This window comes from Aquila chrysaetos, chromosome Z, assembly GCF_900496995.4.
Source record: "Aquila chrysaetos chrysaetos chromosome Z, bAquChr1.4, whole genome shotgun sequence".
Classification (NCBI taxonomy): domain Eukaryota; kingdom Metazoa; phylum Chordata; class Aves; order Accipitriformes; family Accipitridae; genus Aquila; species Aquila chrysaetos.
Window position 1 is genome coordinate 12,342,060 of NC_044030.1, and position 27,796 is coordinate 12,369,855.

The 27,796-nt window shown below is 39.6% G+C and overlaps 1 protein-coding gene across 7 annotated transcripts in view; it reads right to left on the reverse strand.

Moving 5' to 3' along the window:
- Nucleotides 1-27,796, reverse strand: part of ELAVL2 (ELAV like RNA binding protein 2) — a 90,649-nt gene that overhangs the window by 17,309 nt on the left and 45,544 nt on the right. For 5 of the 7 annotated variants that reach the window (XM_030005392.2, XM_030005387.2, XM_030005391.2 and 2 more), the window contains 2 exons: nt 26,154-26,394; nt 6,606-6,709 (listed from right to left, as the gene is read on the reverse strand). In XM_030005392.2, the coding sequence (XP_029861252.1) occupies nt 6,606-6,709; nt 26,154-26,394 (345 nt within the window). The remainder of the gene's footprint in view (nt 1-6,605; nt 6,710-26,153; nt 26,395-27,796) is intronic. The other 2 variants (XM_030005389.2, XM_030005390.2) reach the window with 1 other exon arrangement.

Genomic DNA, 27,796 nt, shown 5'->3' on the forward strand with positions numbered 1-27,796 from the left:
AACATGTGTGGGGTGGGTAGGGGGTTTAAAATGGAAATGCTGTCAAAGCTTTTAACTGTAACATAGCTAAAAGATTGTATAATTAACATTTATATAACTCCTGCAGAAATTTAGGGGGAAAAAAAAACACCTTTGCCTTTGTTCCAAGACAAATTGTTCTTCTGCTTCAGATCTGCTAGAGCACTTCAATTTTGTCTTGAGAATACAGTCCTGAGGTATTTAATTACCCTGTCAAGACCACTAAATGGTCTGGCACCATGCCCCCTCTCTCAATCTTTGCTGATTGATAGCATCAGTAAAACTCACTAGCTTTAATTAAAATTCCAAATAGGATCCCCTTTTGCTACTCACTAGATCAGTGTAGATCACCTTAGTGCTGGAAGGAAAAAAAAAAAAATCAAGAAGGTAAGGAGGGTTTTTCTCACCTTCACAGCTCACTTGCCTCTCCTATTTTAGTAGACTTTTTACATAACTCATATTTCATTGCTCCCCAGGGACATTAGTTAATGAAAAAAATTACTACAAAAAAGTGACACTACCAAAATTTTCCTCTACAAGTATCAATGGTGAAGACAGGAACACTCTCAATCTTTTACCTGGTGCACCAACTGAGAAATCAAACTAGCATGTGTTTTTCCAGCATTCTGTTATTTTCCATGAAGTGTACACAGCGTTGTCAGGAGTACTATCATAGGTATAAGTTCATAACGGTGGAGATCTTGAGGAGTTAAGTAAGAGGGTAATTCCTTTAAAATGCAACTTATTGTAAATCTAAGTAATGGTTCAAGGCACGAAGCAAAACTGCATTGCATAATGCCAAGTTGTAAGGACACTCTGCATCAGTGGACACTAATGAAGCTGTGGCACATCCCTCACCTCCAAGTCTTCCCTTGCTGTACTGCACTTCTTTGGGCGTTTGTACAACTGACAGTTCAGTATTTACTCTTCTGCTGAAGTCATAACCAGCTCTTCTCATTACACAGCTGTCTACAGTAAGGCAGTTAACTAGGTTATGATGGCAAAGTAGGACATCTGTGCTTGTAGCCAAAGAATTTGTCAAACTTCATTCCAACAGGAAGTTAGCAGAATGTTACATGTTAAGCCCATTTTTTTTTTTAAATATATGCAAAGCTATAAATGAGTGGGAAGAAAACCTACAGATTTAATACTTTAGATAAAATATTTCTTAAATCTCTATTCCCCTGACAGGTCATAATTACCCATGTAAACACCCTAATAGTCCAAAGAATTTAAAAGAGGAAGAAATCTCACTAAATCTGATTTTTAAGAAGCACTAGCTAGGTACAGCTAGATAATCAATACTAGCTTATAAAAAAGGACAACTCCTAAGCCTCTAGCCTGGACAAACTATTTTCTTTTCCCTTTCCAATGCATATTTGTATACATGTCTATACATGTATCACCAGCATTAATAAGTAAGACCACCCTCTGACAGCTCCCGCATGCAGCAGCTCTGCCACTTCAGGCGCTCTCACACTGAAGAGCTGGGGACAGACAGCAGGAAGCCTCTCAGCCCCAGCTCACATGGTGAGGGAGGAATGAGCACTGCCTGACTGCCATGTGCAGTACCCCCCTTGGCAGCTACGATCCACAAAAGACCGCATCTGTCATTCAAGCAGTCTAGTATCCACAAAGAAAAGCCAAAGAGATTTTCCTGTGCCCTCCTGCTATCCCTAATAATATAGGTAAAAAACTGCCTCCTATTCAGTATCTTATGCAGCTGTATGCCAGTTCAAGCATAGGCCATTTGTTTGCTCACTCCTCTTTAGACAGAGAATCTTACTACACTTTCTTTTTAATATAGAAGCCTTTCACACCACACCAAAAGATATTCCTGTTGAGATCACCTCACAATAAATCCACCTGTATCTTTTTTTAAAGGGGTTTTCCCAGGATAAAGAGGGGGGGAAGCCACTGAGGATCTCCCCTCTCCCAAGCAGAAGCCAAGCCAACAAAAACATGCACTGAATTTTCTTACCACTATGCGCAAGTCAGTGACTCTTATATGCTGTTTGCTCCTCTGAGTTTTCCATGTTTGGGAAGAACTGATCTTTCCACGACAACCCAAATGAAAGAAGTCATGCACAAGCAAGTGGGTAAGAAAAAAAAAAAATCACGCCAGGCACAGAAATCCACATTTCTACTGGCTTTTAAGTAGAACAGAGCCAAAGTGCTTCCCAGCAGTACCTTCTTCCAAAAGAGAAGCTACACAAAAATGTTACCTCTTCTAAGATACTTGTTTTCACACTAAAGTTGCATAATTAAATGAAGCCCAAACTTCACCAGCTACCTGCAATACAAATAAGCCTGTTTACATTGCAAATAAAGCATAAATTATGTCACAGAGGGCACCATATAGTATGTGTAGATATACTACCTAGCAGAGTGGGGTTCAGATGTCTAACACATCTAGATATGCCTTCAACATCAATGCATACCCACCCCACAGTTTTAATACTCCGGTCAAATCAAAAGGCAAGGCAACACAACTGGCACCAGGTTAGACAAGACTAAGCCCTCTATGACTTCCTTTGGAGGTACGGATCTGAAATTTGCTTAAGATACTTTGCAAATAGTTCAACAGAAGTATTCCATAAAGCATTCCACAGGATGCTCTTCTTTTTAGAAAGGTATCAGATAATAAGTTTTTTTTTTGTATGGGTAGTGATATTAAAACCTAAGCCATCATTTTGCAAACGCACCTTATTTCAAGGAAACAGTAAGTGGCACCTCCTTCCAGGGATCAGAGAAATATATCCAATGACTAACATGCTAGTACAAAAGCAGTGGATCAGAAGTATCTGTCATGGCCCTAATCTAGAATATCACACATCAGGGTCAGGACAATTCCCTCTGAGTGGGAATGTGTTCAGGTTCAGCCATGTGAGGGACCATCACCTAAACAAGGTTCCTTCCAGTTTTACAGACTAACAGGAAACAAACATTTTCAGTAATCAGTCTAGTGAAGTACTAAACATATTTTTAATTGAAGTATCAACTCTGGACAAATAGGAACACTGTGGTCTACAAACTCTAAGTAGTCTCTGCGAAGGTACCGGCACTGCGATCTTGTAAGTGACTCCCTCCACCCCAGATGTTGCCCCCAGAGGCAGTAAAGGCCTCAGACATCAACTTTACCTCTGCTCAGTATTGCCCCAGTTTGATCTGAGGAATACGTAAACTACCAAGTGCTTCACAGTAGGCTGGGCATTTCTACTCATTCACAGATAAAGGCAAACACTCCTGGCATGCCTCCTTTCAAGTCACTGCCACACAGACATCTTAATTCTTTTAACTGGAGAAGCAACCATCCAATGTACAAACGCCTTAGTCTTAAAACATATTGGGGATCCCCCTAGCCTCTGCACTGTCTACAGTGTGGAAGGAAGTAAAACCAGCCTCTTCAAACAGCATCTTGACAGAATCCAGTCATGAAAACTTGTCTGAAACCAGCTTGTGTCCAAGAAGGAAGAGTACATGAGAAGGAAATAAAGCAGTTTTTCCCCTCAAGTCATGCACACTAACACTGAAAGATGCTGCTGAAGTTAAACAGGGTTAAATGTGGGTAGCTAGAGTCAGAATTTTACCTGTAACATGAACAAGCAACATTTACAGATACTTTTTTCTAACTAAACAGATTTTCTTTATTTTGGTGAAGTGATCATTTCAGCTTGTGACAACTCAAAAGTTTCAGATTTTCTTTAGCTAAGGACATCTAAGGCACAAATTCCTGAAAATTTATACATAGGCTTTAGTCTCACTGCAAGGGTCACTGTCTGGTACTGTTCATAACCTACAATTCTACTTTCATGTCCTGGGAAGGAAGGAAAAGAAAAGCATCAGTGTCATCACCTGTACCTGTCTACTCGATTTTCACTTTTTTCCCCAGACTTTTTTTACAATCAATTTTTAGTTGCAGAAGTGCAGTGACTGTTCACATTAATCACTTAGCAAGGTTAAAGAACATTAAGAATTCATATACTGGCAGCATAAAGCAAGTCACTGGAAACGCCCTTAAGGGATCATTTTGATTTGGGAGACCTGGCTTGAGTCTCTGCAACAACATCCTTTTTTGCCTGGCTATATAGTAACCTGAACTTGCAACTTATCACCCTGGACAGATGCATTTTTTATTTGTTCAAATACATTAAATGTAAAGATACAGTGTACCTGCCATATTACTGGAACACAAACCCATTCCCTTTCTTACCACCACCCAAAAGACAGCTTCAAAAAACCTGGAGCACAAAATGAGTTTCCTCAATTTTCCCCCAAAGCAGAAAATGGGAGAGGCTGGCTGTGGGCAAGAAGTCTGCCAGAAGCACATAGGGAGATTTCTGCAGCAAAGCATCTATGTCTTTCATACATTGCTATTGTGAGCCATGATTCACCTTTAAACAGCAGTATTTCAGTTTCAAATAGTGTAATCCACTTCATTAAATCTTATGAATCCAGAAGAGGTAGGGCATTCTAACCATGATTACTGCCATCTTATTTTTGTCTCGGTCATCTTTAAGTGGCTCTGCATTGCTTTTTAAGTTCAACCCTTTTCAGAGGTGAGCTTCATCTTATGGCTTGAACATGATTCTAGTTAGAGGGCAGTCACTATCAAAGTGACCTGCTAACAAACCCTGCTGTTTAATGAGGAAGAATGGGCTGTTTGGAATATGGATTGCCTTCAGGCACCAACACCTGTGAAACATGTTCAGAAGTCTGCATTCCCTGATAAATTTTATTTCATTTCCTCTCTCTCAAGATTTCAGAGCCCAAGCAATTGCTCAAATGAATATCCTCACTCTTCTGATAATGGATTAAGACAGCAGATGAGAAAATGTAACTCTTAAGATTTCTGCTTCTAGAAATTCAAGAAACTGAATTTAGTAAACGAGAGGTACAGGAGTGTGGTGGGTTGACCCTGGCTGGACACCAGGTGCCTACCAAAGCCGGTCTATCATTCTCCCCCACCACAGCTGGACAGGGGAGAGAAAATATAATGAAGGGCTCATGGGTCAAAATAAGGATAGGAGAGATCACTCAACCAATTACTATCACAGGCAAAACAGACTCAACTTGGGGAAAATTAACCATTGCAGTGTTCAGACTATATGCCAATCAAACCAGAGTAGGATAATGAGAAATAAAACCAAATCTCAAAACACCTTCCCTCCACCCCCTGCTTCTTCCCAGGCACAGCTTCACTCCTGGATTCTCTGCCTACCCCCTGCCAGCAGAGCAGGGGGATGGGAATGGGGGTTGGGGTCAGTTCATCACACATTGTCTCTGCCACTTCATACTCTTCTACAGGAGCAGGACTCACACTCTTCCCCTGCTCCAGCATGGGGTCCCTGCCATGGGAGAGAGTTCTCCATGAACTTCTCCAGCGTGAGTCCTTCCCACAGGCTGCAGTTCTCCACGAACTGCTCTAGTGTGGGTCCCTCCCACAGGCTGCAGTCCTTCAGGAGCACACTGCTCCAGCGTGGGTCCCCCGCAGGGCCATAAGTCTTGCCAGAAAAGCTGCTCCAGCGTGGGCTCCTCTCTCCATGGGGCCACAGGTCCTGCCAGGAGCCTGCTCCAGCGTGGGCTTCCCACGGGGTCACAGCCTCCTTCGGGTACACACCTGCTCCGGCGTGGGGTCCTCCCCGGGCTGCGGGTGGATATCTGCTCCCCCGTGGACCTCCCTGGGCTGCAGGGGGACAGCCTGCCTCACCATGGTCTTCCCCACGGGCTGCAGGGGAATCTCTGCTCCAGTGCCTGGAGCATCTCCTCCCCTCCTTCTTCACTGACCTGGGGGTCTGCAGGGTTGTTTCTCTTTTGTGTTCTCAGTCCTCTCTCCGGCTGCAGTTTCTGTCCTGCAGCAACTTTTTTTCCCTTCTTAAATCTGTTATTCCAGAGGCGCTACTGCTGTTGCTGATGGGCTCAGCCTTAGCCAGCAGCGGGTCCATCTTGGAGCCAGCTGGCATTAGCTCCATCAGGCATGGGGGAAGCTTCTAGGAGCTTCACACAGAATCCACCCCTGTAGCACCCCGGCTACCAAAACCTTGCCACACAAACCCAGCACAAGGAGTTACAAAGCAAACAAAAAGCCAGGAATCCCAAACATTAGAGACCTAGAGACTAGAGCCCTAAGAGTCCAGTAATTCATAGATAACCAAAATAGTTTTCAGCATTTCATTTTAAGGATGTGTAAGAGAAACAAGACAGTAGCAACCTAAAAAAGGGAGTATTAGTAAGTTATACCATCATCTTTGAGACAGTAAGGAGGAAGCATATAGTGCAGTGTTCAGACTATATGCAATATTGTATTTCTGCAACATAGTTTCTCAGTTAAAACAATTCAAGCTCACATCTAAAACATTAGCAAGTGCATAAAAAAATCAAAATTTTCTATACATAATCATAATATAACTCTAAATCTAAACAGACTACAAAGGACTAACCATCTGCTACATGAAGTCCTAGTCTATTCTACCGACATTTGCAGAATGCTTAAGTTACACTTGGAAACGGAAAAATGAATCATGCATCTGATCAACGAGAAGTCAAAACACTTAAATCATTCTTTAAATCATAATTAAACTACATACTTTTATGGTTTTAGTTTGAAGTCTCAATCCATTCAGAGTGTTGATAGCTTTCTCGGCATCCTTCGGTTCAACGTAGTTCACAAAACCATAACCCAAGCTCTGCCCTAATTAAAGAGAGAAAGAGTGATCATGAGTACTGCAGTGCTACACAATGGGTAACTAACAGTGTTTAAAACCAAAAATTCCTTGTATTAAGAACAGTATCTGCCCCAGGTAAAGTTTCAAAGGCTCCCAACACTGAGTTTTGACAGTAAGGTTGGTGTTTTTTTAACTAGCTTCCTCTGTTCCTATGGACTACCCTAAGTTCAACACAGAAACAGCTACAGTTTAATGAAATACTTAAAAATTGCTATGCAAAACAGGTTTCAGGATATAGTTATGATCTGTTAGAGACTAAAAGGAAGTACAGGAGCTTCAAGGTTAAGACAACATCAAAAATCCACTACTCACTTTTGAACTTTTTAATTGAACATAAAAAGTACAGTGGCAAAATTCTGGACCAGTGCTTGAAAATGAATGTGTTTCAAATATACTTCAGTATCAGAATGAGGCAAATTTGAAGCTGAACATTGCTACAGATGTTATTCACACACTAAACAGAGCCTCTCAGCAACAAGGAGTTAGTTTAAAGGCTCATTTTGTTCCTATATTCAAAACAACTGGTACAAGTAACTGGTCATGAGCTAAATATCATCCAAAGATGCAATATTTCATGTTCTTTTAGCACTGGTAATTCAGATGATAGATGGACATAAAACATTTTTAATTAGCTCTTAATCACTGAACCACAGCCCATTTCTAACAGTGTATTCTCTCTAAGCACTTAAACACTTGAGAGTTTAGAAGTAATTATCTCCTGACAACTTCAAAACCTGAAGTATACCATCCTTAACTGGCATACCCCTTTAAAAATATTTTTAGTGTGTAAGAATGCAAATGGGTAGAAAAAATTAACATAGCAAAAGGACAGCACTTAGTAATACTATCCTTCATTAGCACAGACCTTTTCAGAAACACTCTTCCATACTCTTTGACTGTTATTTTTAGAAACTGAAACAATAAGGTCCAAAAACCAGTAAACAAGCCAAAGGGAAACATCCAGTATTATCTAATGCACAAAATGCTCATTTGAAAGATTAGCTTGGAGATACAACAATATAAAAGGATAAGCAGTATTACATAAAGCACAAATGGCAAATTCATTTATTGCCAGCAAAGATATTAAAGAACCTATGCTGTATTAAATTCTTGTATCGTATCTGTACAGCATGTATGAAATAGCACATAAAAAAATTGATGGAAAGTTTGTAATTGATTAAGACAAGAGAGGGTTTAGTAACAAGCTCACCACTGCTGGCATTCATAATTTTGTACAAATTAGTCTACCACAGTACCAAAAGTTAGAGGACACCACCACCCTATACCCCAAAGCTACCCACATTCCTCCAAATCTCCTCCTCAAAACAGCACACACAAGCACGAATAAATTGGCTAGATGAAGCTGTGAACAGGTTAATATATGCCAAGTTATTAACAAAAAACATCCAAAACCCAACTGGACAAAGCCCTGAGCAACCTGCTCTAGAGAACCCTGCTCTGAGCAGGAAATTGGACTACACAATCTCCAGAAGTTGCCTCCAACCTCAGCAATTCTGTGTTTCTGTAACAAACAATACAGAAATATGCAGAAGCATTTCTGTATTCATTTACATCTCTACCTAGATACAGCCAAGTTCCTTATCCTAGAAGTGCCTTTTTCCTTATTAGCTTGATTGCAGTAGAGCATCTTCTATACCTGTCACCTCCATCATTCCCACTATCTGCAGAAACTCCTCCCAGCAGTGTCTCCAAAAAAGAGCAACTTAAAGAAATGTCTCTTTTTGTGCATGGCTTTTATTTTAGTCTTATCTCCTAATACAGAAATGCTGATTTTTGGTGTTACTGATCTCCTAGGAAGGAACCCATTTAAATAAACCACAACCTTAAAAGATGTTAAAAATCTCAAAGAGAAAGCTATTTCATTTAAGATGCTCCCAGTATACTACCCATTAATTCCAGGGTGCACAGAAAAAGATGTGCAGAAATTATTTCTATTACCCCTCTGTTCATGTGGTCTATTTTTCCCATTAAGAACACTCAGACCACTGCAGGCAAAGAGCATACCCAGCTGTTACAAAGGGTATCATTCATGATCAGTTCTTCTGGAGACATTCTATTAGTTAACCTTCATTAATATTAGCAGACTACCCTAGGAAGCTGCACAAACAAAACCCAGTAATTTTGTCAGGATAAGCTTTAACTCATTCCTGCTGGTTTATTCTGCAATTTTGCAATTAAAAAGAGCTTTCACTGTAAGGTTGGTGAAACACTGAAGCAGGGCACCCAGAGGGGTTGTGAAGTCTCCATTCCTTGAGATCCTCAAAGTTTGACTGGACATGGTCCTGCGCAACCTGCTCAGGGAGAACCTGCCTGAGGAAGGGGAGTTGACTAGATCATGTCTAGAATTCCCTTCCTCCCTCAATGACTTTGTGAATGATTTATTTAATTCAGTTTTGTTTAATTTGGGCTATCATCTAAAGTTCAAAAGTGTTCAGATCTGACATTCCAAAGACCTTATGTATTTCAAAAGGTTAACCTAAGGTAAAACTTCTTAAAGAGATTGAAATTTTGCCTGAAGATTAGTGGTTCAATTACACATTATCAATAATTCAGAGTTAAAAAAAAAATCACTTCACAGAAGCACATACAAAAGATGAATCTTGGCTCTCAACAAGCAATACAAATAACTGGAAGTTGAACCTGGTTTCTGGAATCAGATGCTTGATGGACCACTCTTAAGTCTTCCTGCTTGCATTAAAGGAAGATACTTGTTTAAGAGGTTTGTCAGTTCACATACAGATGGCTAAGTTTTAGAAAATCCAGACAAGCAATTCACAAAATGCAGTAGAAGCAGCTATTTCAAACAATGCACCAGATATCCCAATTATTGCAAAACATGGTGGTATTTCTCACTTCGTGGGAAAGTGCCAATTGGGTTATAAGAACTTCAGAAGCTCAGTTCTTCCTGAGTGTTTCACCAAGGTACAGGACATCAGTCCAAACTTGTTGCTTATTCAAGCTTATTCACTGCAGCTGAACAAATGAGAAGTCCCATCTGATTGCGGATTTCAGATTGAGAAAGAGCAGCATACCCACTGCACACAAGTTTTACTCAAAATTAGAGATACCTGGCCAGTATAATTCAAACAAGCTCTCCTGTGTAGCTTTTTCCATCTCCTCAATGTCTAAACTTTTTGTGTTCAAGACAAACCAAGTAGAAGCTAGATGCACTTAAAAAAATCAGCCACCACTTAATGTATCTAAAAAGAACTTCATTAATAATGACTAATTTGTATTGCCTGAAGCCAAGGATGAAATGGAACACTGACAGAACATAGCTCTGGACTCTTCCATCTGTGCCTCTTCTACACCAAACTCCATTCGCCAAGACAGAGATCTCCTGCAGAACACACACTTGTTTCCAAGTCTAGTAACACACTTAAAGTAGATTATGTGTCTGAATCCACAACAGGGTGGAAGAAAGAAGGTGAATCTATAGCTGTCCACAAGTTAAATAATCCTTAGATTTAAATGTATATAATAAATCAGCTTAGTCTCCAACTGTTTTAAGACAGGGTGAGCTCCATCTGGCTTTTGCCTTGCTTTGTTTTTCCAACTTGTGCTCCATGATACTATGGTCTGAAAAACCTCTAACACCAGGTTAACTATCCTGGTGCTCTGTCTACTATTATGTGTTTAGGTATTCTGAATATTCAGTTTAGCCTTTCCTAGATCTTCAAAATTATGGCCTACTTGGCATCAACACAGACAAGATATTATCTGTGCACATCAGCTATTTATTCACTAACTCAGACTTATAAACTGTATTAAATTTAGCTTATCCTAAAGAAAGGAGTGACTGAGTTTCTTATTTTTGTGAGTTATTACTCATGCCAGTAAGTAGAAAACATTCACCACCTTCAAGGTGAATACTCTGCTCATTTGCAGAAGTGAGCAATGCTTCAGAAGTTGAATGCTCAAACTACCAGTTGAGCTTCTCAATAGTTCTTGTAGCCATTTCACAGCACTGTTTAAAGCTGTCTCTGTACACTTTCTATTAGATTTTATACTTGCGACACTACAAATATTAGACAATGTGGTATAGATTAAAACAACAGTTAGCTAAACGATCAGTGGAAGGAGAAATCACCAGAAGTAAGAGAAGGCAAAATGATGAAGTGCTCTGGAAGGAATGAGGAAATGAATACAGAAAAGCAGTTTGACATGAATTCTGCTTCAACAAAATCTGATAAAAAAACAAAACTTGCATAGCAGAAGTGCATCTCACAAGCCTGTAAGACAGCAAAGGACTTAAAACAAAGGTTATATTTGGAAGTTCATATTCATTAATTATACTTTATGTAACTGACACTTGCAACAAAGTCAAATTCAAGCATTAAGTGGCAAAAACATCCTTTCAGGCAGGCACCTCTTTGAACCTAGGCAGGCTACACCCACCACTAAGTGGGTCGCTGACAAATGTTCAACCTCTAAGTATGTGGCCTATGAGAAAACATGAACTGTAAAACACTATGCTACTCACTTTAATAAGGGAAACTGTTCCATTTACGTTTCAAGTTTGAGCTTCATAAATATCATTTGACCACCACATATGATGATGCAAATTAAAGTAATTTACTAGATAATGCCAAGTTACTTTTTGGCATTACAGTCAATATACGGAATGGATTTTGAGAGGAGAGAGGTAAAAAGTGATTAGAATTAAATTGTTTGAAATTAGTCTTTGAAAGGACTGCTCAAGAGACTGAGTGGAGATCCACGTGCACGCTAGAAAAGTGTGGACAAAGTAACTTAACATTAAATAAGAAGTAAAGAACATATTGATTCAGTATTTAGGAAAGAAAAGTAGACAGACTTCACAGGCACCAGTCAGCGAAAGACCAAAAAAGTTAAGTTGCAAGAGGGAAATAAACAAGTAGGAAAGTATAGCCACAGTCACAGTGCTCCTGTATTTACTACTGTGCCTTGAAAAATGTCACTTTTTTTGCTTTAAAAAACACACAGGCTCTTACTCACAATACTTATCAGAGGAGGAATCACAAATAAACTAGATCTATCATGCCCTAGTTATTTCTCAAGTGTTTACTTGTTTACTATAAACAAAGCCTATTTAAATACTGCACACAGCAGTAAGAGTCCAAAGAAAATCCACTGCTATACAACATTCAGAGAAAGTTCCAAATGGATGCTATCCGCAGAGGAAGTGGTCATACAAAGTCATTGTGACACCTGCTGTTCATTCTTAATGTTATGCTTTTAAAAGCAGCAGCAATATTCCTTAAAGCAGAATAGAGCCCTTTTAATAGAATTGATAAAGCAACAGTATTTTCCTCCTTCTGACAACAAAAACATTCAACTTTCTGAATAGGAATAATCTTACTCTAGAACTCTACTTGTGAAAGGTTATTTCCTTGGCTATTTCCAGCACCTGCTTCAACATTTTTAAGTAGACAGATTATAGGAGAGTCTTGTTGCAACAACTGAATTTTAGAAGTAAAAATCATGATGAAGACTTAGGTTGGATTACTGGAGATGTGACACAAGTGAAGAAATGACAAAAAGATCAAGAAACTTAACTGGTTGTTTAGCCAAGTCTAGTTTTTCCTTAAGATAACTCAGAAGGATTGTGGGATAAAAAGATGCATCACTACACTGTACTGTACACTTCCATGAGACACAGCTATTTACACCACCTAAAAGAGGTTACTACTGAGTTACTGAACACTCAAAAGCAATTACAAGCCAGCTTACATCATGTATCACCATTAAGTACTTACACAAAGCTCTCTCCTGAACTTGGGGAAGAATAACCTATCTAGAGACAAGGCAATTTTTCTAATTGCCCCATTACTGACCAAATTATTTGTAAGGGAAGGGAGAGAGAAGCAAGAGAGTTGGTGACATAAAAGAAAGCAGAAAAAATAAGTACTGAAGCTCTCTGAACACAGATGCATCTTTCTACCTAGAAAAGTCCTGTGCTAGAGAAGCATTCATGCATGAAATGCTTGGCTGCATGAAACGGCCTAGGTGTCCTGAGGCATCCCCCAGTTCAGTGTTGGGAGACTAGCTAGTGAGACCTGTCACATAAGACTAGAGATTACTCTAGATAGGACAATTATCAAGTAAGAGTGTGGAGCAATAGGTCACCTATTTTCCTGCTGACTGCTGTGGTCTAAAGGTTTCACTTGAGGTCCACTTCCACAGTAAATACAGCTCATCTCCCCCATTTGAATGGGGAACCTGACCTCACTTGTTTCTTTCAGCATCTGCTGCCATTCTCAGTTGCATACACATCTCTCTACTTTGTTATCAATTTACAGATCATATTCTGATTATGAAGCAAAGTACTTTTTCTAGATTCAAATGAAGTGTTTGCACTCTGAAAGCTGGTGGTGTCTCCTCACTATTGTCTGTCTGCTGACAGACAGTTTTAAGGGCTTGACTGCTAGTGATCACCCATCCAAGGCAGCAATTTATGCCTCAACTGAACTGAGGGCAGCACCTGTAAATAGTAATGAACAGTTAAAGACAAGTGCAGGATAACATAACAAAGGTGTTACTCTCCCTAGATAAGATATACATAATTACCATCTCTTAGTAGTTTGTTCTCAAATAATTTTTACTGTGTCTTCTGAGTTTCCTGTTTCTCTGGGAAATCCAGAGCTTATTTCCAAACAGTACTTCACCTACAGTGGAACATAAGAAAAACTGAAAGGCGTTCCAAACTAAATTATCTACCCCCCACCAATCCCGTTTTCTTCTTTCCAACAAACCTGCATTAAGATTCTACTGTTATGTTAAGGAATTACATAAACAGCTGAACCAGGCCATTTAGCCCAACCACACCAGGCTAGCAATTGAGATGTTTTACAGCCTCTCCTCTCAACCTCCCTGGGAAGTGGCTTGCCTGACAACCCCTCTTGCAAGAAAAAGTACAGTCGCCAACATTTGTCTCCTTCCTTTTTCTCTTTGGAAACAACTACAACAGCCACAGGCAGTGGCTTGTCTTCTAAAGCTTTAATATACGTGCCACATAACAGCTAAATTCCTCCATGCTGCACTTCCAAAAAAAAGGACAGAAGAGACAAGAGCTTCCTTTAAGGCCAAGTTAAAGAGATCCTCTCCCTTTGACTACTATACCCAGAAACCTGGAAAACCAGTGAAAGTAAATAAAAAGTGGGACTACAACAGGTAACGAGAAAACTTCTGTAACTAGACCAATATGCAGTAATGTCTCTGTGCAGCTGCTCCCTCCTGCAGTGGCCAAAGGATGATAGTCTATTTTATAACAGATAGAGTGCAGAATTGCTGTAAAATGCTTCTGTCATGTTTTCAACCTACAAGCTACCACTCAGTTTCAGAAGGAACATTCCCTAAAGCCTGTAGGCACCTCAGAACCAAGAAGAAATATTATTTCAGACACAAGTGCCAAAGGCAGCATCTTCAACAGCTCTTACTCATGCTACTGGGCTGTATGCATAGCAAGAGAGAGTTCAGTCATCTGAACTACGTAGTCCTGTTAACAAGAGTTTGCCTGAAAGTGCTCAAGTGTCATTTACAATCTGCTACACCCCAAAATAAAGGCTTGAAAGGTAGACGAGTATGAGCTTTAACTTAATAGATGTTACCTTTCAAAAGCTACTTCTGAAATACGGTGAGAGCTGTATCACAGAGGAAAAGCTCCTGTGAGGTTACAAACGTACAGTGAACTCGTGCTCCATTTTCAGTAGTCTTGTAACATCTTATCACTCCTGAAGAAGAACACAAATTGTTTTCTGCGTAACATCATGATTGTAGAGAGCAGCTGATTAGTATGATAGTTTTATTTCATGACTGATTAAAGCATCTTGGTAATTTACTAGGTCTTCTCTGAATGTTTTTGGGCAGAAACACCAAGTTTGATGCCAGAAATTTCTGGCCAATAACAAGCCTACTTATCTTCTGCTCTTGAACTCTCCTGCTGTCTAGTTGTCTACTGAATCTGTGTCCTCATGATTCTCCTCTCTAAATAGCTACTGCTGAAGATCATTTTCCTACATACATGATTGTGAGAAGCCTGCCTTCCCAGACAAAATCCAGAGGCAATACTGTAGAACTACCTTTGCTTGAGCACACAGCTGGTTTTTTTTTTTTTTTCAGCACTGCTCCGCTAGTATACAATGGTATTATTACCAGATGACTAGCAGATGCTGAAAAACCAGCAACTTCAGTACTAGAAGGCTTTCTATTGATGCATTTCTTCCCGGGGTCAACTACTTGCATTATTTCAGCATGGTCTCCCTACTTGCATGAACCAGAACACTCGCCTTTTAATAATGCAGCAAGACGCCTTTGAAAGCTTGGCACACCCACCACACGAGGGAGTCCTTGGCTGCTTCTTTCCTGTCAAGAGCACCCAATGCAAGGGCTTGAGCAAGCTACCTTTTGGAAGTCATTGTTGATAAAATCACCACAGTACCCAGCTAATCCTGCACCTTGTCTGGAATTCTCAAAACATTCCTGTAAGGTCTGCAGACCAAACAGAATAGACAAATCAACAGTTTCAGGCAATTGCTTTTTCCACAAAAAAATAATTAGAGCCAAACCAAAAACTACAATCAGTTGAGCTCTCAAAGCCTTTTCAGTATGCGCTCAACATCTTAAAAGGTAAGACTTAATGAGTTATGTGAAACAAATTGGTTCATTTTAAGGAGCAAGCAGAGCTAGGTTTGTAGGTTCTACCTCCTCTCTTCCACTTACTGATCTCCATAACAGGTAAAAGTAATATAAGAAAAGTAGCCCCACTAGTTGAGTGTTATCAATGCTAATTCTTAGAAGAAAAAGAACCCCAAACTATCATTCAATTTCAAATTATCATCCTGATACACATATTACATAAAAAGGAAAAAACCCCAGAACACCACTTAGATTTGGTTAATAATCCACCTGGAAACTAATACACACCACTAAGCTATAAAACTAGTTTCACAGTCTAGTACAAAAATTTACCACAAGCACACACTAATCATACTCTGGAAAATTAAAGATCTGAGGAGCAAATAACACATATTCACACATTTACCTTCCACAGAGGGCAATCAGAAAATTTGAAGATAAGCAAGCATTTAAAAAATTAGGATTTTTCTACAATACAGTCATTTGATTTCAGTATAGTGACATTTCAGACATTTCAGGCTATTTCAACTTCTGTAAAAAAAGATCTTATTGCAAAGTAATGGATTAAAGGAATATAACCAGCAAGAACTATAATATCACACAGAAGAAACACTAAAAAAGCCTATATTCCAGAAAAATTACATGCTATTTGCATCAATATATGACAGTGAAGAACATACTTCTGAGGTAAGTAATAAAGCCTCGGAATTGAAACTCAGTGTCTGCAAGTCTACAGAAAAAAAAAAGCAAGAATCCTAGCAGACTGAGGACCTTAATTTTTTCTAATTTAACTTCAGCTGTGTATGCTGCCTTCAGTGCTTTACTGCTCGAAGACCTGTTGGTCAGTCCTTGATCAGAAGAGAATAGTCCATTTTCTAGTGAATATTAATATATTTCTGCCACCAGCCGCGCAAGTGTTCATTTTACAAACACTATTTTCAATAAACTAAGCAAAACTTTGTTTAAAGACATACATTTCTGTCTCTGTGTATGAAGTTAATTGGTAAAGATCCACTAAAGTACTGTAAGAACAAGTCAAGCTTCATATCTTTGTGAACAGGGCCAAGTCAAGTTCACAGTTACTTGATGTTAGGCTTTATTCTGCCTTTAATCACTCCTGAAGTTGCACACACTGGTGGAAGAATGCTGTTAAAAGAAATGTATGTAGGCTTGTAATGTCATGTACAAAGGCTCTTATTTGAATTCACCTCATGGACCTGTGTAATTTTTCACAAGTCTCCTAAAGTTTCAGAGGGGAGGTGTGTTCCCTGACCCACAAAAGCAGACAAAAGCAGAAGTGGCACTGCATAAAAGACACAGCATTAAGATCAACCTAAAAACTGCACATAGCCACAGCCTGTGATGTCCTGAAGGGAAGCCAGTGTGGCCATGGGAAAGATCAACAGCACTTCTGGCCTGTAGTCCCACTTCAGGATCATGAAAAGTTTGATAGTTCCAGATATAAGAGTAAGAAAACCTTACTCAAACCGTTGTTTGTCTGGATTTGCAATTCAAGACATTGGAATGCTCCACAATATGCTGCAGTGATCCTCTTGAGACAGTGCCCGCAGAGCACTGGTGTGCCAACATAGGGGGATCACTCAGCTGGTACCAGCCCTTTTTCAAAAAAGTTAATGCATCTTCCTAAATCACCACTGTCAACTGTGTCTAATTTAGGCCAACAAGATTACCACAGTATTATTTTGACACTGAATAAGGCTAGAAGCACATACCCAGACATGCAGTTCACTTAACTGCAGAATGTACCTAAAACTACCTACATAGCTATGGTCTCTCCAACAAGAAGGGCTAAAGGAATAAAGACAGAATACCATCAGTGTTGCTTTCTTCCAATTTACTTTTAACATAAATTATTGTTAAAGTTTCACACTCTTTTGAAGTTTCTAGTAAGGCTTGAACTGCATTTTAAAAGCAGCTTCAGCAAAATGAGGAAAACTGCATGAGCCACTAAGCAATCCCCAATTAATTGCAGTTTGCTCATAGTTCCAGCAGATGGATTCTATTTACTGAACACTCAACTCACACCACTGAGCTAGCAAGCTAGGCAGCTTGTGAGAAAACACCTGTAAACCATGATGACTACTAGATTTCAATACATGATACTTTCATGCCTCTTTCTGCCAAACCCAGTTTCTCAGTTATTGCTCTGAATCTGGAAAAATGGAAGTTGAAGACTGAATGAAAAGGATCAAACACTGATCAAAGTATTTGACAGTTTATCTTGCCATACAGTTAAGATTATGTCTGTAATTAAACAGCTATTAACAGAGCTGGAAGTTATCCTAAAAATAAGAATTTTTCAGAAAGAGAAACTGAAGTTTCATCTCAGCCAAGTTCAACTGTACCCTTTTACTAACGTAATGCCATCCTCTTGCCTTACATCTTGCATGGTTCTTCTCATGTGAGGAACATCATCTGCTACTTCATCAACACAAACTTGCTGATGTCAAATACAAAAATAAGGGTGCAGCTCTGGTTTTTCCCCCACAGCAGGCAAGAGAAAGTCAAGGGTAGGGAGTATTGTGGATGCTAATGTTTACATGAACCTGATTAAACATGTTCATTAAGTCAGAAGAGACATTAACAGAGGGTTACTAACAGACACACCATGTCCAAACAGGAAATCTCAACCCCCAAAACCACAGCTGGAAGCAGACTGCGTGGGAAGGTGTATGCTTTTGCACAAGCAAAAGTAACAGGACATTTACTTATGGACACTACAGCAGGTTGAACACCAATAGTCTTGACTGTTACGGCTTCTCATGTTCAAACATAACTAGTGAGAACCATGAACCGCTTGAAATAATGACTGACTTAAGGAGCATGCTTTCTTACAAATTAGCTTGTCATATTACAGGTAGAAGCTCCTTACTATGCCAAGGTGAAAGTATACCACAGAATTTGCCAAATCAGTTACTTTTTGAATGTTGGATTTACCCCGTAATTCTTACCACTACTAGTAGTAACATGTTCTATGCAGTTGAGAAGTTTTTTCTTTTGCAGTTGATTGTTCCTTGTCAAGAATACAGCCAGCAGCATTGAATATTCTGCCCTATTGTACCACCTAGTCACCTTAAGTAATAAGCAGGTGGATAAAGCATCCTGTTCTACTGCTGTGGTGTTTAGAAGCATGCAGTAATGTGTGCATCCAAGTAAAAAACTAGCATAACTTGAACATAAATGCTGTTCCCAAACTGTCCATTAACACATACTATTGTTGGAGGGGATTTTTGGGTTTTTTGGACTATCTGCTACTTAATCTCAGAGTTTTGAAAGACATCCTGAAATGTGCTGTGATCAAAAGTTTGAAAACTATTTTTACCCCTAAGGCACATTTTGCCAAAATTAACTTGCAGTATTGCTTTCAATCACGTGGGGTTTTTTTCTGGTGTTTACTGATGACTGAAAAACAGTTAACAAAGTGATAAATTGTTGTCAAAAGACAAACTCTTTGCCTCGAGTTAAGTGTTAACTGTCAAGTCAAAAATACATCCTTGCAAGCATGTCAAAGGGGAGTATCCTTCTTTTGGTTTTAATAGCTGTGATTAACAAACAAGAACTACTAATCTGCAATACTGAGTAGTAGAAAACAAGCCATTTCTCACTAGTTGGCAAATACACACAAGAAAAGGATATGCTGAGAAAAGCTGCTATTTTCATTACTTGAAACTGAAATATGTCTCCACAAAGTAATTCTTATAGGAACACAACAAAATTTTTCCGGAAGCAAGATTTTTTTTTTTTATTCATAATCAATGCATCTTGCTATAGATGCAAGAGTTCACAACCATTGTGCAGCAACATTAGGCTTCAAATGCCTTTCAAAAAGGGCTGTAGCTTAACCTGCATGAAGCCATAGGTACCAGAAAGACCAGGAGAAAAAAAGCAACTTATCTTCCATAGCTCCAGAAACTCAGAAGACAGAAAAGAATTCAGATTATGAGTCTCCTTCTGGTTTTAGTCAGTTCTACCAAATGTCTTAAATAAGAAAAAGTAAAAAGCAAAGTACCTGAAACAACTGGTCAACAGCGTGGAAAGCTTGAAGATAACATGGCTGTGCCTTTGATAACTCTGGGTGTTGACATATTTACAAGAATTGTTAAAGGAATCATAAAATGAAATGCAGGATCTGAGCTGATTTTTTGTCAGTTATTTTCCCTTTACATATAGATTAAAGTATTAAGTCACTAAAACCAGAGGTTTGCAGATTTTTCTTCTGTTGCCTTCTACAACTTTCTGCCTACTTCTACTCACACTTGGCATACTCCAGGAAGACAAAAACGTCCGTAGAGAATAGTACAATAAATCCTTTTCTGCAGTTATGCACGAAAACCCATGTCAGCCTGGCAAATTTGTATTTTAAGAACTGCCAGTTGAACTGTACCATGACAAAAGAAAAGAAAATGTAGAAATAAATTGCTTTCATATAGCAAGATAAGTATAAATACAGGAAGCTAAAGAAAGTTCCTCACACATATTTAAGGTCTTGCTTCCATAATACAATATACTAGCTGCTTCAATACATAATGGACCAACCATGAACCAGTTAGGACCATGCGCAGCTTGACGTCTTACTACTTACCACTCTGCTTGTGGTGGCTGACAGGAAGCACCCACTTTCTGTGGGGACACCTAGGTCCTTATAATCCACCTGACATCCTTGGAGTGAAAGGATGAAACACTACTACCCAAACTGAGGTAGACCGCAGTGAACCACACCTTGATTATTATAAATACTTTGCACTAATCTCACAGCACAGTCACCCTGAAAGGCAGTGATGCCTATAAAAACTTCAGATTACTCGAGGTCTCGACACACACTAGTTTCCACTAGAATTAACACTTATTCAAACAGCTGGCCTAGAGTCACTAGGACATAACAGCAATATATACCTACAAGCACCTATGAAAGAGTAAGCAGTGATTAAGACATACAAACAGGCAGCCTGGGAACTCCCAAGTGGAAGTGAAGAGCACTACCTCTGCTGAAAGCACACAAGATACCCCACATCACTAGAGGACCAGCACTAATTTGCAAGACCCAATGCTTTCACAGGCATGTTGTAAGTTACTGCAGTCACTGACAACAGTGAATTTTAATTTGTCTGCAGAAAAGCAAAAGAGCAAAGAAGCAAAGAAGAGAATTGCATTAATCCCCATCAAAAAGCACAGTGCTTGCTGAAAAGCAGTGATTTAATGAAGATGATGTTCTGATTCACCACATTCAGAGAGGTCCCTAAGCATATTTAGCCTTATAAAGAGTTCCAGTTTTAAAACATCAAGTCCTTGCTTATGCTGTATATTAAGATCAGCTCCTTAATTCAGGTTTAATATATGGATGAATAAACTGTTCAACCATTTTAAAAATAGCTTGTTTCCACAGTGTCAGAAAGAACTAACTAGACAACCCAACTGAATCCCTGAAACAGACAATGCAGGTTTAGTCAAACAGGTTTTTTCCTATCTTTTTATTTGTAAAAACAAAGCCTATAGACTTCTGAAAGGTCAAAACAGTGTCACACCTGCAAAAGAGTGAAAAGCAAGTGGAAGTGCAAAGACAATCAAGTGCTATCTTGAGTAACATAAGATGAAACAAGTTTCTTCACCTCCACCTGTGTGCATGACTCACTTTCAGGAGACATGCAACATGCAGTAAATTATGCAGTTTACTATGAAAAAGCACAGTAAATGCCACTAAGTCCTTTCCAATAACATTAAATAGCAATATGCAGAATCAGAGAAGAGTAACTACAGGATACAATATTAACAGGCATAAGACAAGTCTCCATCAATAGTGCTCTAGATCCACACATAATAACTCCTTCAGGATTATTCCTGCAGTCCAGACAATAGTACTCCAACCACCAGCTAAGTTGATCAACACTCTGTGCTGCACTTTCTTCCAACAAGCACACAAAGTTCAAAATTACTTTGTTACTTTTGTGCTATTACACACTGAGTCCCTAGGCCATACCAGAGACTCTGTTTTAACAGCTGCAGAGTCCAAAATATGGACTATCTCAAAAATTTAAAAGCTGATGTTAAGAACATCCCTCCTCTTCACACCCACCTCCAGAAAATCTATGCTTCAAGGTCTTAAGCAAGTTGCTCCAGAGATCAGTCACCGTATATAAATATAAATGTGCCTCCAATCCTACTGGGTTTTTGTTCTTGATTTCACCTTTTAGTCAAGTTCTGCACAAGGCATCCTGCTGGCAAGATACAGTTTGCCAGGCAGCACCTTTTGTCCACATCCCTGCCAAAATCAGAAACTGTCAGGCTGCCAACCTCATTCCTATCTCAGCACACCACAAAGCAGCAGCTAGCAAGAACTCCTGCCTCTCACAGACTCAGCATACCACAAAAGAGCAGCCAGCTTCAGCTAGCTACTCCTTTACCTGCCAAACTACTCTACTCTCCCACCCTAAGTGCACTCAAAACCTTGCAGAAACATCTGATGGATTAGAGTGGTATAGGACTGAAAACATCAGGCACATTAGGAGGAAAAACTGAGAAGGAAAAAGACCTGGGGAGTTTCAGAAAAGTAGCAAACCTCTTCTGGAAACTGGCAAAGTTATAGTGGTCTGTTCATTCATGTAGTCCTCCTTCCCTTCCACTCAACGTAAAAAGCATTACTGAAACTGCTAGAACAGCCCTTTAGAAAGAGGGCTTCAGACCGCTCACATGAAATCAGTAAGTGAGCTCCAGGGTGCCTCCCTTCCCTCCAATAGGTTTTCCAGAGGCAGGGAGGCCCTCAAGCTCAACTCATCTCAATCCCAAAGTGTGCAGACAGATTCAAGGAACTGGGGCACTTCTATAATGCAGTCTTAAATGCACTCCAGTGTTGCAGGTGTGACTGCAGACTAAATATTAAATATAGTAGGATGGGAGTCAATTTGCTTCAAAAATCCATAGGATGCTCTGACAAGTATTTGGGTCAAGATGGCAGCAGCCATCCTTGATGCCTCTGAATTTCAACACATGGTATTGGTGATCCAATACATAGCAGGCTTCTTCATGCCTTAGAATTTGCTAGTGGATCACATCAGTGGGGTATGGTCTGGAACTCTGACACTGCCTGCTAATATGGACACATAGGTTAGAATTTCTTGTTTTCTTAGTCAAAAAATATTTCACTGGTGAGAAATGGTTCACCTGCATGTTTCATTTAATTCACCAATTCAGATACTACCAGATTTCTTAGCGTTCCTATACTAGAGCTGTCTCATCTGCTTGGCAAACAGCTCTCAATTCCAGCATGTCATAATTGAGGAAGTTTCACCTCCCTAAGAGGCCAGAGGATGCATCCAATACTGAGATGGACCAATCTGAATTAGGCAGTCAAAGGCAGACCAAAGCTTTGCCCCTTATCAATTCTCATTTGCAGTTTAGCCTGTATGAAAGTGTATTTCAACTTCTACACTCCCCTAAACTTCTCATCAATTAAAGGTATTCACCAAGTATCTAGTACTCATGACATTTCATTTAAGATGAAAAAAAATTACTGTTTTAACACAGGAATTAAAGAAATATAATTCTGAAATTCATGCCAGATGTCTTCCTTCACAGAAACCTGGTAACAATCCCTGTTCTGAACTGTAGAAAGAAAAGGAAAATTTGCTTTTCAAGAACTCTAGAAAACCTGAAAGTGAGCAAGAACAGGACTGGAACTAGAGCATTCTCTCCCCAGCATCCGCAAACACAAGGTAATCTTGCTCCAGGCTACTTAAATCAGAAGTACTGCTCCCAATGCAGTTATAAGGTCAGACACCACATTCTCAATCTCATTTAAACTAAAACCTTTTGGAACAAGACTGATGCAATGTTTTTGCTGGCAGCTGTATGCATGCCTCAAAGCTGAGGAGCTGCTCTCTGATAAAGTAGAAACACCAACTCTATCTCCAATAGTTCCAATCCTGGAGTTCTCACCTAAGAATGTAATTTAAACTCAGGATCCTTCTTAGGCATCGCTTTATGCTAGACAGAAGACATCACACCTTCAAACCAGAGGCTGGCAACTACATCCTGCTCCATTCTATTCCCAGGCAAGGCGTCTTCTGACATGAAGTAGCAGCAATGTAAGCTTCCAGCATATAAAACATCTAAACCAGCATGTAAGGATGTGGGCAATTTGCACATCCATCATTGACCTTGGGGCTCACTTCCCTGTGCCTGCAGCAGCCTCTTAATTGGGAGAAGCATGTAATCCTTAGGCAAATTTAATAAGGAATGCTAAATATGTGAGCTCAGATATCCAAGACAGAGATAAACACTTTGAATAGCCATCCCACTAACTGATCAAGTACCAGTTATATCTTTCCACTCCCACAACAAGGTCAGGAAACAGCTATGTAAAGGAGCTTTTGTTTCAAAGCACAGAAGTCATTACCTATAGAGAAGACAGACTTGTTTTCCACATCAACCAGCCTTCAGCTGAAGACAGCAAGGTGCGGCACCAGCCCAGTCTAGTTTCTTTGGCATCCCCAAGCACATTCAGCATTCTTAAGAGTGAATAGCAGAGATTGCTTTGAGGTTTGGTCAGCTCAGGAGTAAAAGCAGCGGTTTCAGTAGCCAAGGCTACCATGCTGAAGCAGGGTACTGTACAGATTTAACTGTTCAACTACCTAATGTCTTAACAGCAAGCCATCTACTACAGGAAGAAGTTCTGGTCATTCAGATCGAAAGGGGAGGCAAAGCAACCTTCATTCAACAGCACGGAAGTCAGCCAGACAGTATAAGAAGGAAGCCAAAGGATCAGTGTTGGGCTTTAAAGAGCCTCTTAGCTTGACTTATTTTGGGCCACTCAATGGTCCCTACACCTCAGGGAGGGTAAAGTTATCAGCAATTACAAACTCTTTAGTTTCTACTTGTAAGGTACCTGAAGTCAAGCATAAAATTGACAGATGCTGTATAGAGCTGAACTGCAGGAAGTCTAAGCAGGGCTTGAGAATCCACCTTGTGACTAGGCACACAGAAGTGTAGTTTGACAACAAAACTATTGAGTGACCAATGCCAAAAACATCCCTTGATACGTAACAGCTTATTCTCACTTCACGCACAAATAAAAAACTTATCAGATATGGTCACAAATGCTGTCTCCAGCATGCAGAGAATGATGACACAAAAAAGCATCCTCAAAAAAAGATCGTGATTCTTCAGTATCATATCAGTATTTTCACTAATTGTATATTAGCAGAATACAGGTATGAGCACTGGCAACTGAAGTTTTTTGTGTTATTCAAAAAAGGTACAAGGCTCTGGCTAAAGCCAGTCTTACTGCAGCAGACTAGATGATCAAATTCAGGAGTTACTCCACTCACCCTCAGCAGGTACAGATGTAGATGAACCAAACACTTGGAAATATTCCCCTTAGTATCTTTTTGCTGCCAGATTCTTGTTTAACTATCATCCTTGTACTGATGACACAGTAGTGTGCATCAGTGTGGGAAAAGGTGGCATAACTTCTTCATGCCATGCTAGAAGAGCCAATATGTCATCAGGACAAGAGAAGAAAGCATGTGCTGCATGCCAAAGACAAGTCCTGGGCTTGGTGCTGAGCTGCCTGAAGGTTTTTAGACCTTGTCCTCCACTGCTCATGTACACAGGTGGGGAACATATCTCTCCAGCATACCCAAGCCATCAACACAAATGTGTAACAGGGGCTGAAGTCACACACAACCTGCATCAACTAAAGCTTTTACCTTCCCACTGTTGCTCCTCAGGGAACACCAAGTCAGTTTTTTAGTGTGAGAAAAATGTCCATGTTCTGCCACTACCTTTCAGTAATAGGAAAGTATTGGCTTCCAACCCTTAAACCAAAGTATAGGGAACATGCAGCCTCAAAGAGTTGTAGTTTTAAACACACAGAAGCTAACTAGCACATTCAGAAGTTGCAACCAAGAACATAAGTTAAAGATGTGTTCTTGAAAGCCAGACATTTGAGGACTTTGCAAAAAAAGCCATGAAATAAAAGTACCAAAGTCAACATTTCTGAACAAAACTAATGAAATGTTGACATAAGCAGTACATCAATGTTTTTTGAGAGCTTAAAGTTGAAACATGGAGTTGACAAACTGAACCTTGCCAACTATCCTTTCATTCTTGTTTTAAAGTGCAGGCATCCATCTGGTAGTTCTTCCAAAGTTAAACAACTGGTCTACATACATGCAACCTGTGCACCAGCTGTTGCTGAAATAAAGTACTGATAGAATACATCACAGTGCAGTTCATACTTGCACTCTCAGACAGCACATATTCATACAATTGTGCATTCCAAAGAAATTGCTCAAGTGCTGCAATGCAAAAGCAGCTTTACCTACAAAGTAAGGTAGTCTGCCCTTTTCCCAAGGTACAAGTTTAATTACCTGCATTCCTGAAAAAAGAAGTTTTGCATCAGCTAGGGCTAATGAAGTCATGACTCCAATGGAGTTGAATAAGAACTCAAGTAAACCTTGTATAAGTATCTGTTTTTCCACATCTGAATCTTCTTTCAAAAGACTCCAAAGCTCAGAATATTTAAATGCCCTGTTAGGTTTTATAGCACTCATACAAACCTGGATGAAATGCAAATACAAACACTTAGTTTTGGGGTGCAGAATCTATATAACAATGAACTTAAGTTCCTTCTGACTAGCAATATCAGCAATGGTTTCTTCTGCCTTTATTCCATGGTTTAAGAGAATTGCAAAACACCATCTGACAGCTTACTGCTTGGAATATGAAAAGATGCAAAAAATCCCCAAACCAACATACCTGTTATTTTGTCCCTGACAAGCTTGCAGGATTCAATCTCACCAATGCTGCCAAAGAGACTCTTCAGTTCCTCCTGGGTCATGTTCTGTGGAAGGTAGTTGACGATTAAATTGGTCTTGCTGTCTTCTGTGTTCCCAGAATCAACTGGTGATGAGCAATTGTTTATGGTGGTTGAACCATGGGCTGTGTTATTGCAAGGTGGTCCATTAGACAGTTGTGTTTCCATGGCAGCAATTACCTGCTGAAAAACACAGAAAACAAGAACCATCAAAGTTCCTATTTCACCATCTATTAGGAGAGTCCAGACAAGAATCTAAAAGACCTGTCAATATGCAGAAATAGTATTGCCAGGGCCATACACTGCCTCTATATGCAAAAAACCCCCCACCAATACAGAAGGATTTTAACTGTTAGTCAAGGCAATACTTTAAAATACTTATAGGCAAATTAAGTTGTCACTAAAATCTTCTAGGAGCTCTCTCAATGAAGTCAACACTCAAAGCTTAGTTTCCATTCTCCCCAATTCCCTTGATTAAGCCTTTCTAGTATAGATGTTACCAGGCAGAATTGGCCTCTTGCAAGGGCAATCAGTTCTATCAACTTACAACTGATAACTGAAATGATATGAAATGTAGCTTTTAAAGTGATAGTGTGTTATAATTTTCAAAAAGATGTGGGTGTTAACTGTATCCTGAGCCTATTTCTCATAAGCAATAGCAGAAAGCAAGATTAGTGATTTAAGGAGATACTCAGAGATATATGAATGTGCTGGAATGGAAAACAAACTCTTCCTTGATAACCTCTAGGTCAACCTTCTGTCACTCCAGGTTGGAAGTAGGTTTCTAAATACTTTTATTTGATTAAACTGACAATTTCTGTTCTCACTTCTTCCCTCCCCAGCACCCTGAAAACAGTGAAATTTGGTATTTTAATTTAATTTACTCTTAGACATCAAAATAAGGGAGTGATCACCACTCCAGGAACTACTGTTTCACCCCAGAGTAACTGACTGTATGATTAGCAGATACAGCAGCAATCATTAGGAGAAGTGTCAGTACTTGCCCACAAGCTATCACATGTACAAAAGGTTCTCTGCCATCTCAATCAGTCACTGAAATGTAACAGCTGGTAAATACAGCAGATTTTTAATGGCAGACAAATAATATCCAAGACTTGGGCAGCCTACCCTGTTTGAGACCAACTATGTAGGACAACGTCCAACAGAAAATTCTATAAATTAATTCTCCAGTAATAAACATTTCAACTGAGAAGCAATACTCAAGAAGTTTCACTAAAAAAAAATCCAGCAATCACTGAAATCCAACCTCATACTCAAATTTCTAGGAGGAGTTCTCACACAAAAAAGCCTATTGTAAAATCCCAGTGTAATGCCAGGACCTCTGGGGGTTATCTGTTCTGTCCTGTCCTGGTCAAAGCAGCACATGCAATCAATGCATACCCAAACAGCTGATTAGGTCAACTGTACTCAAGGAGTGCAAATTTGAATTTCCTAAAAACACGAGGAGTAAGTTGAGTGTCTTAAACTACAATTCAAATATTCCTGGGAAGACATTTCTATGTTCTGCATACAGAATTATTTTCCAAGAGCTTACTTCAGCACAACACAAAAAAGGGAAGATGCA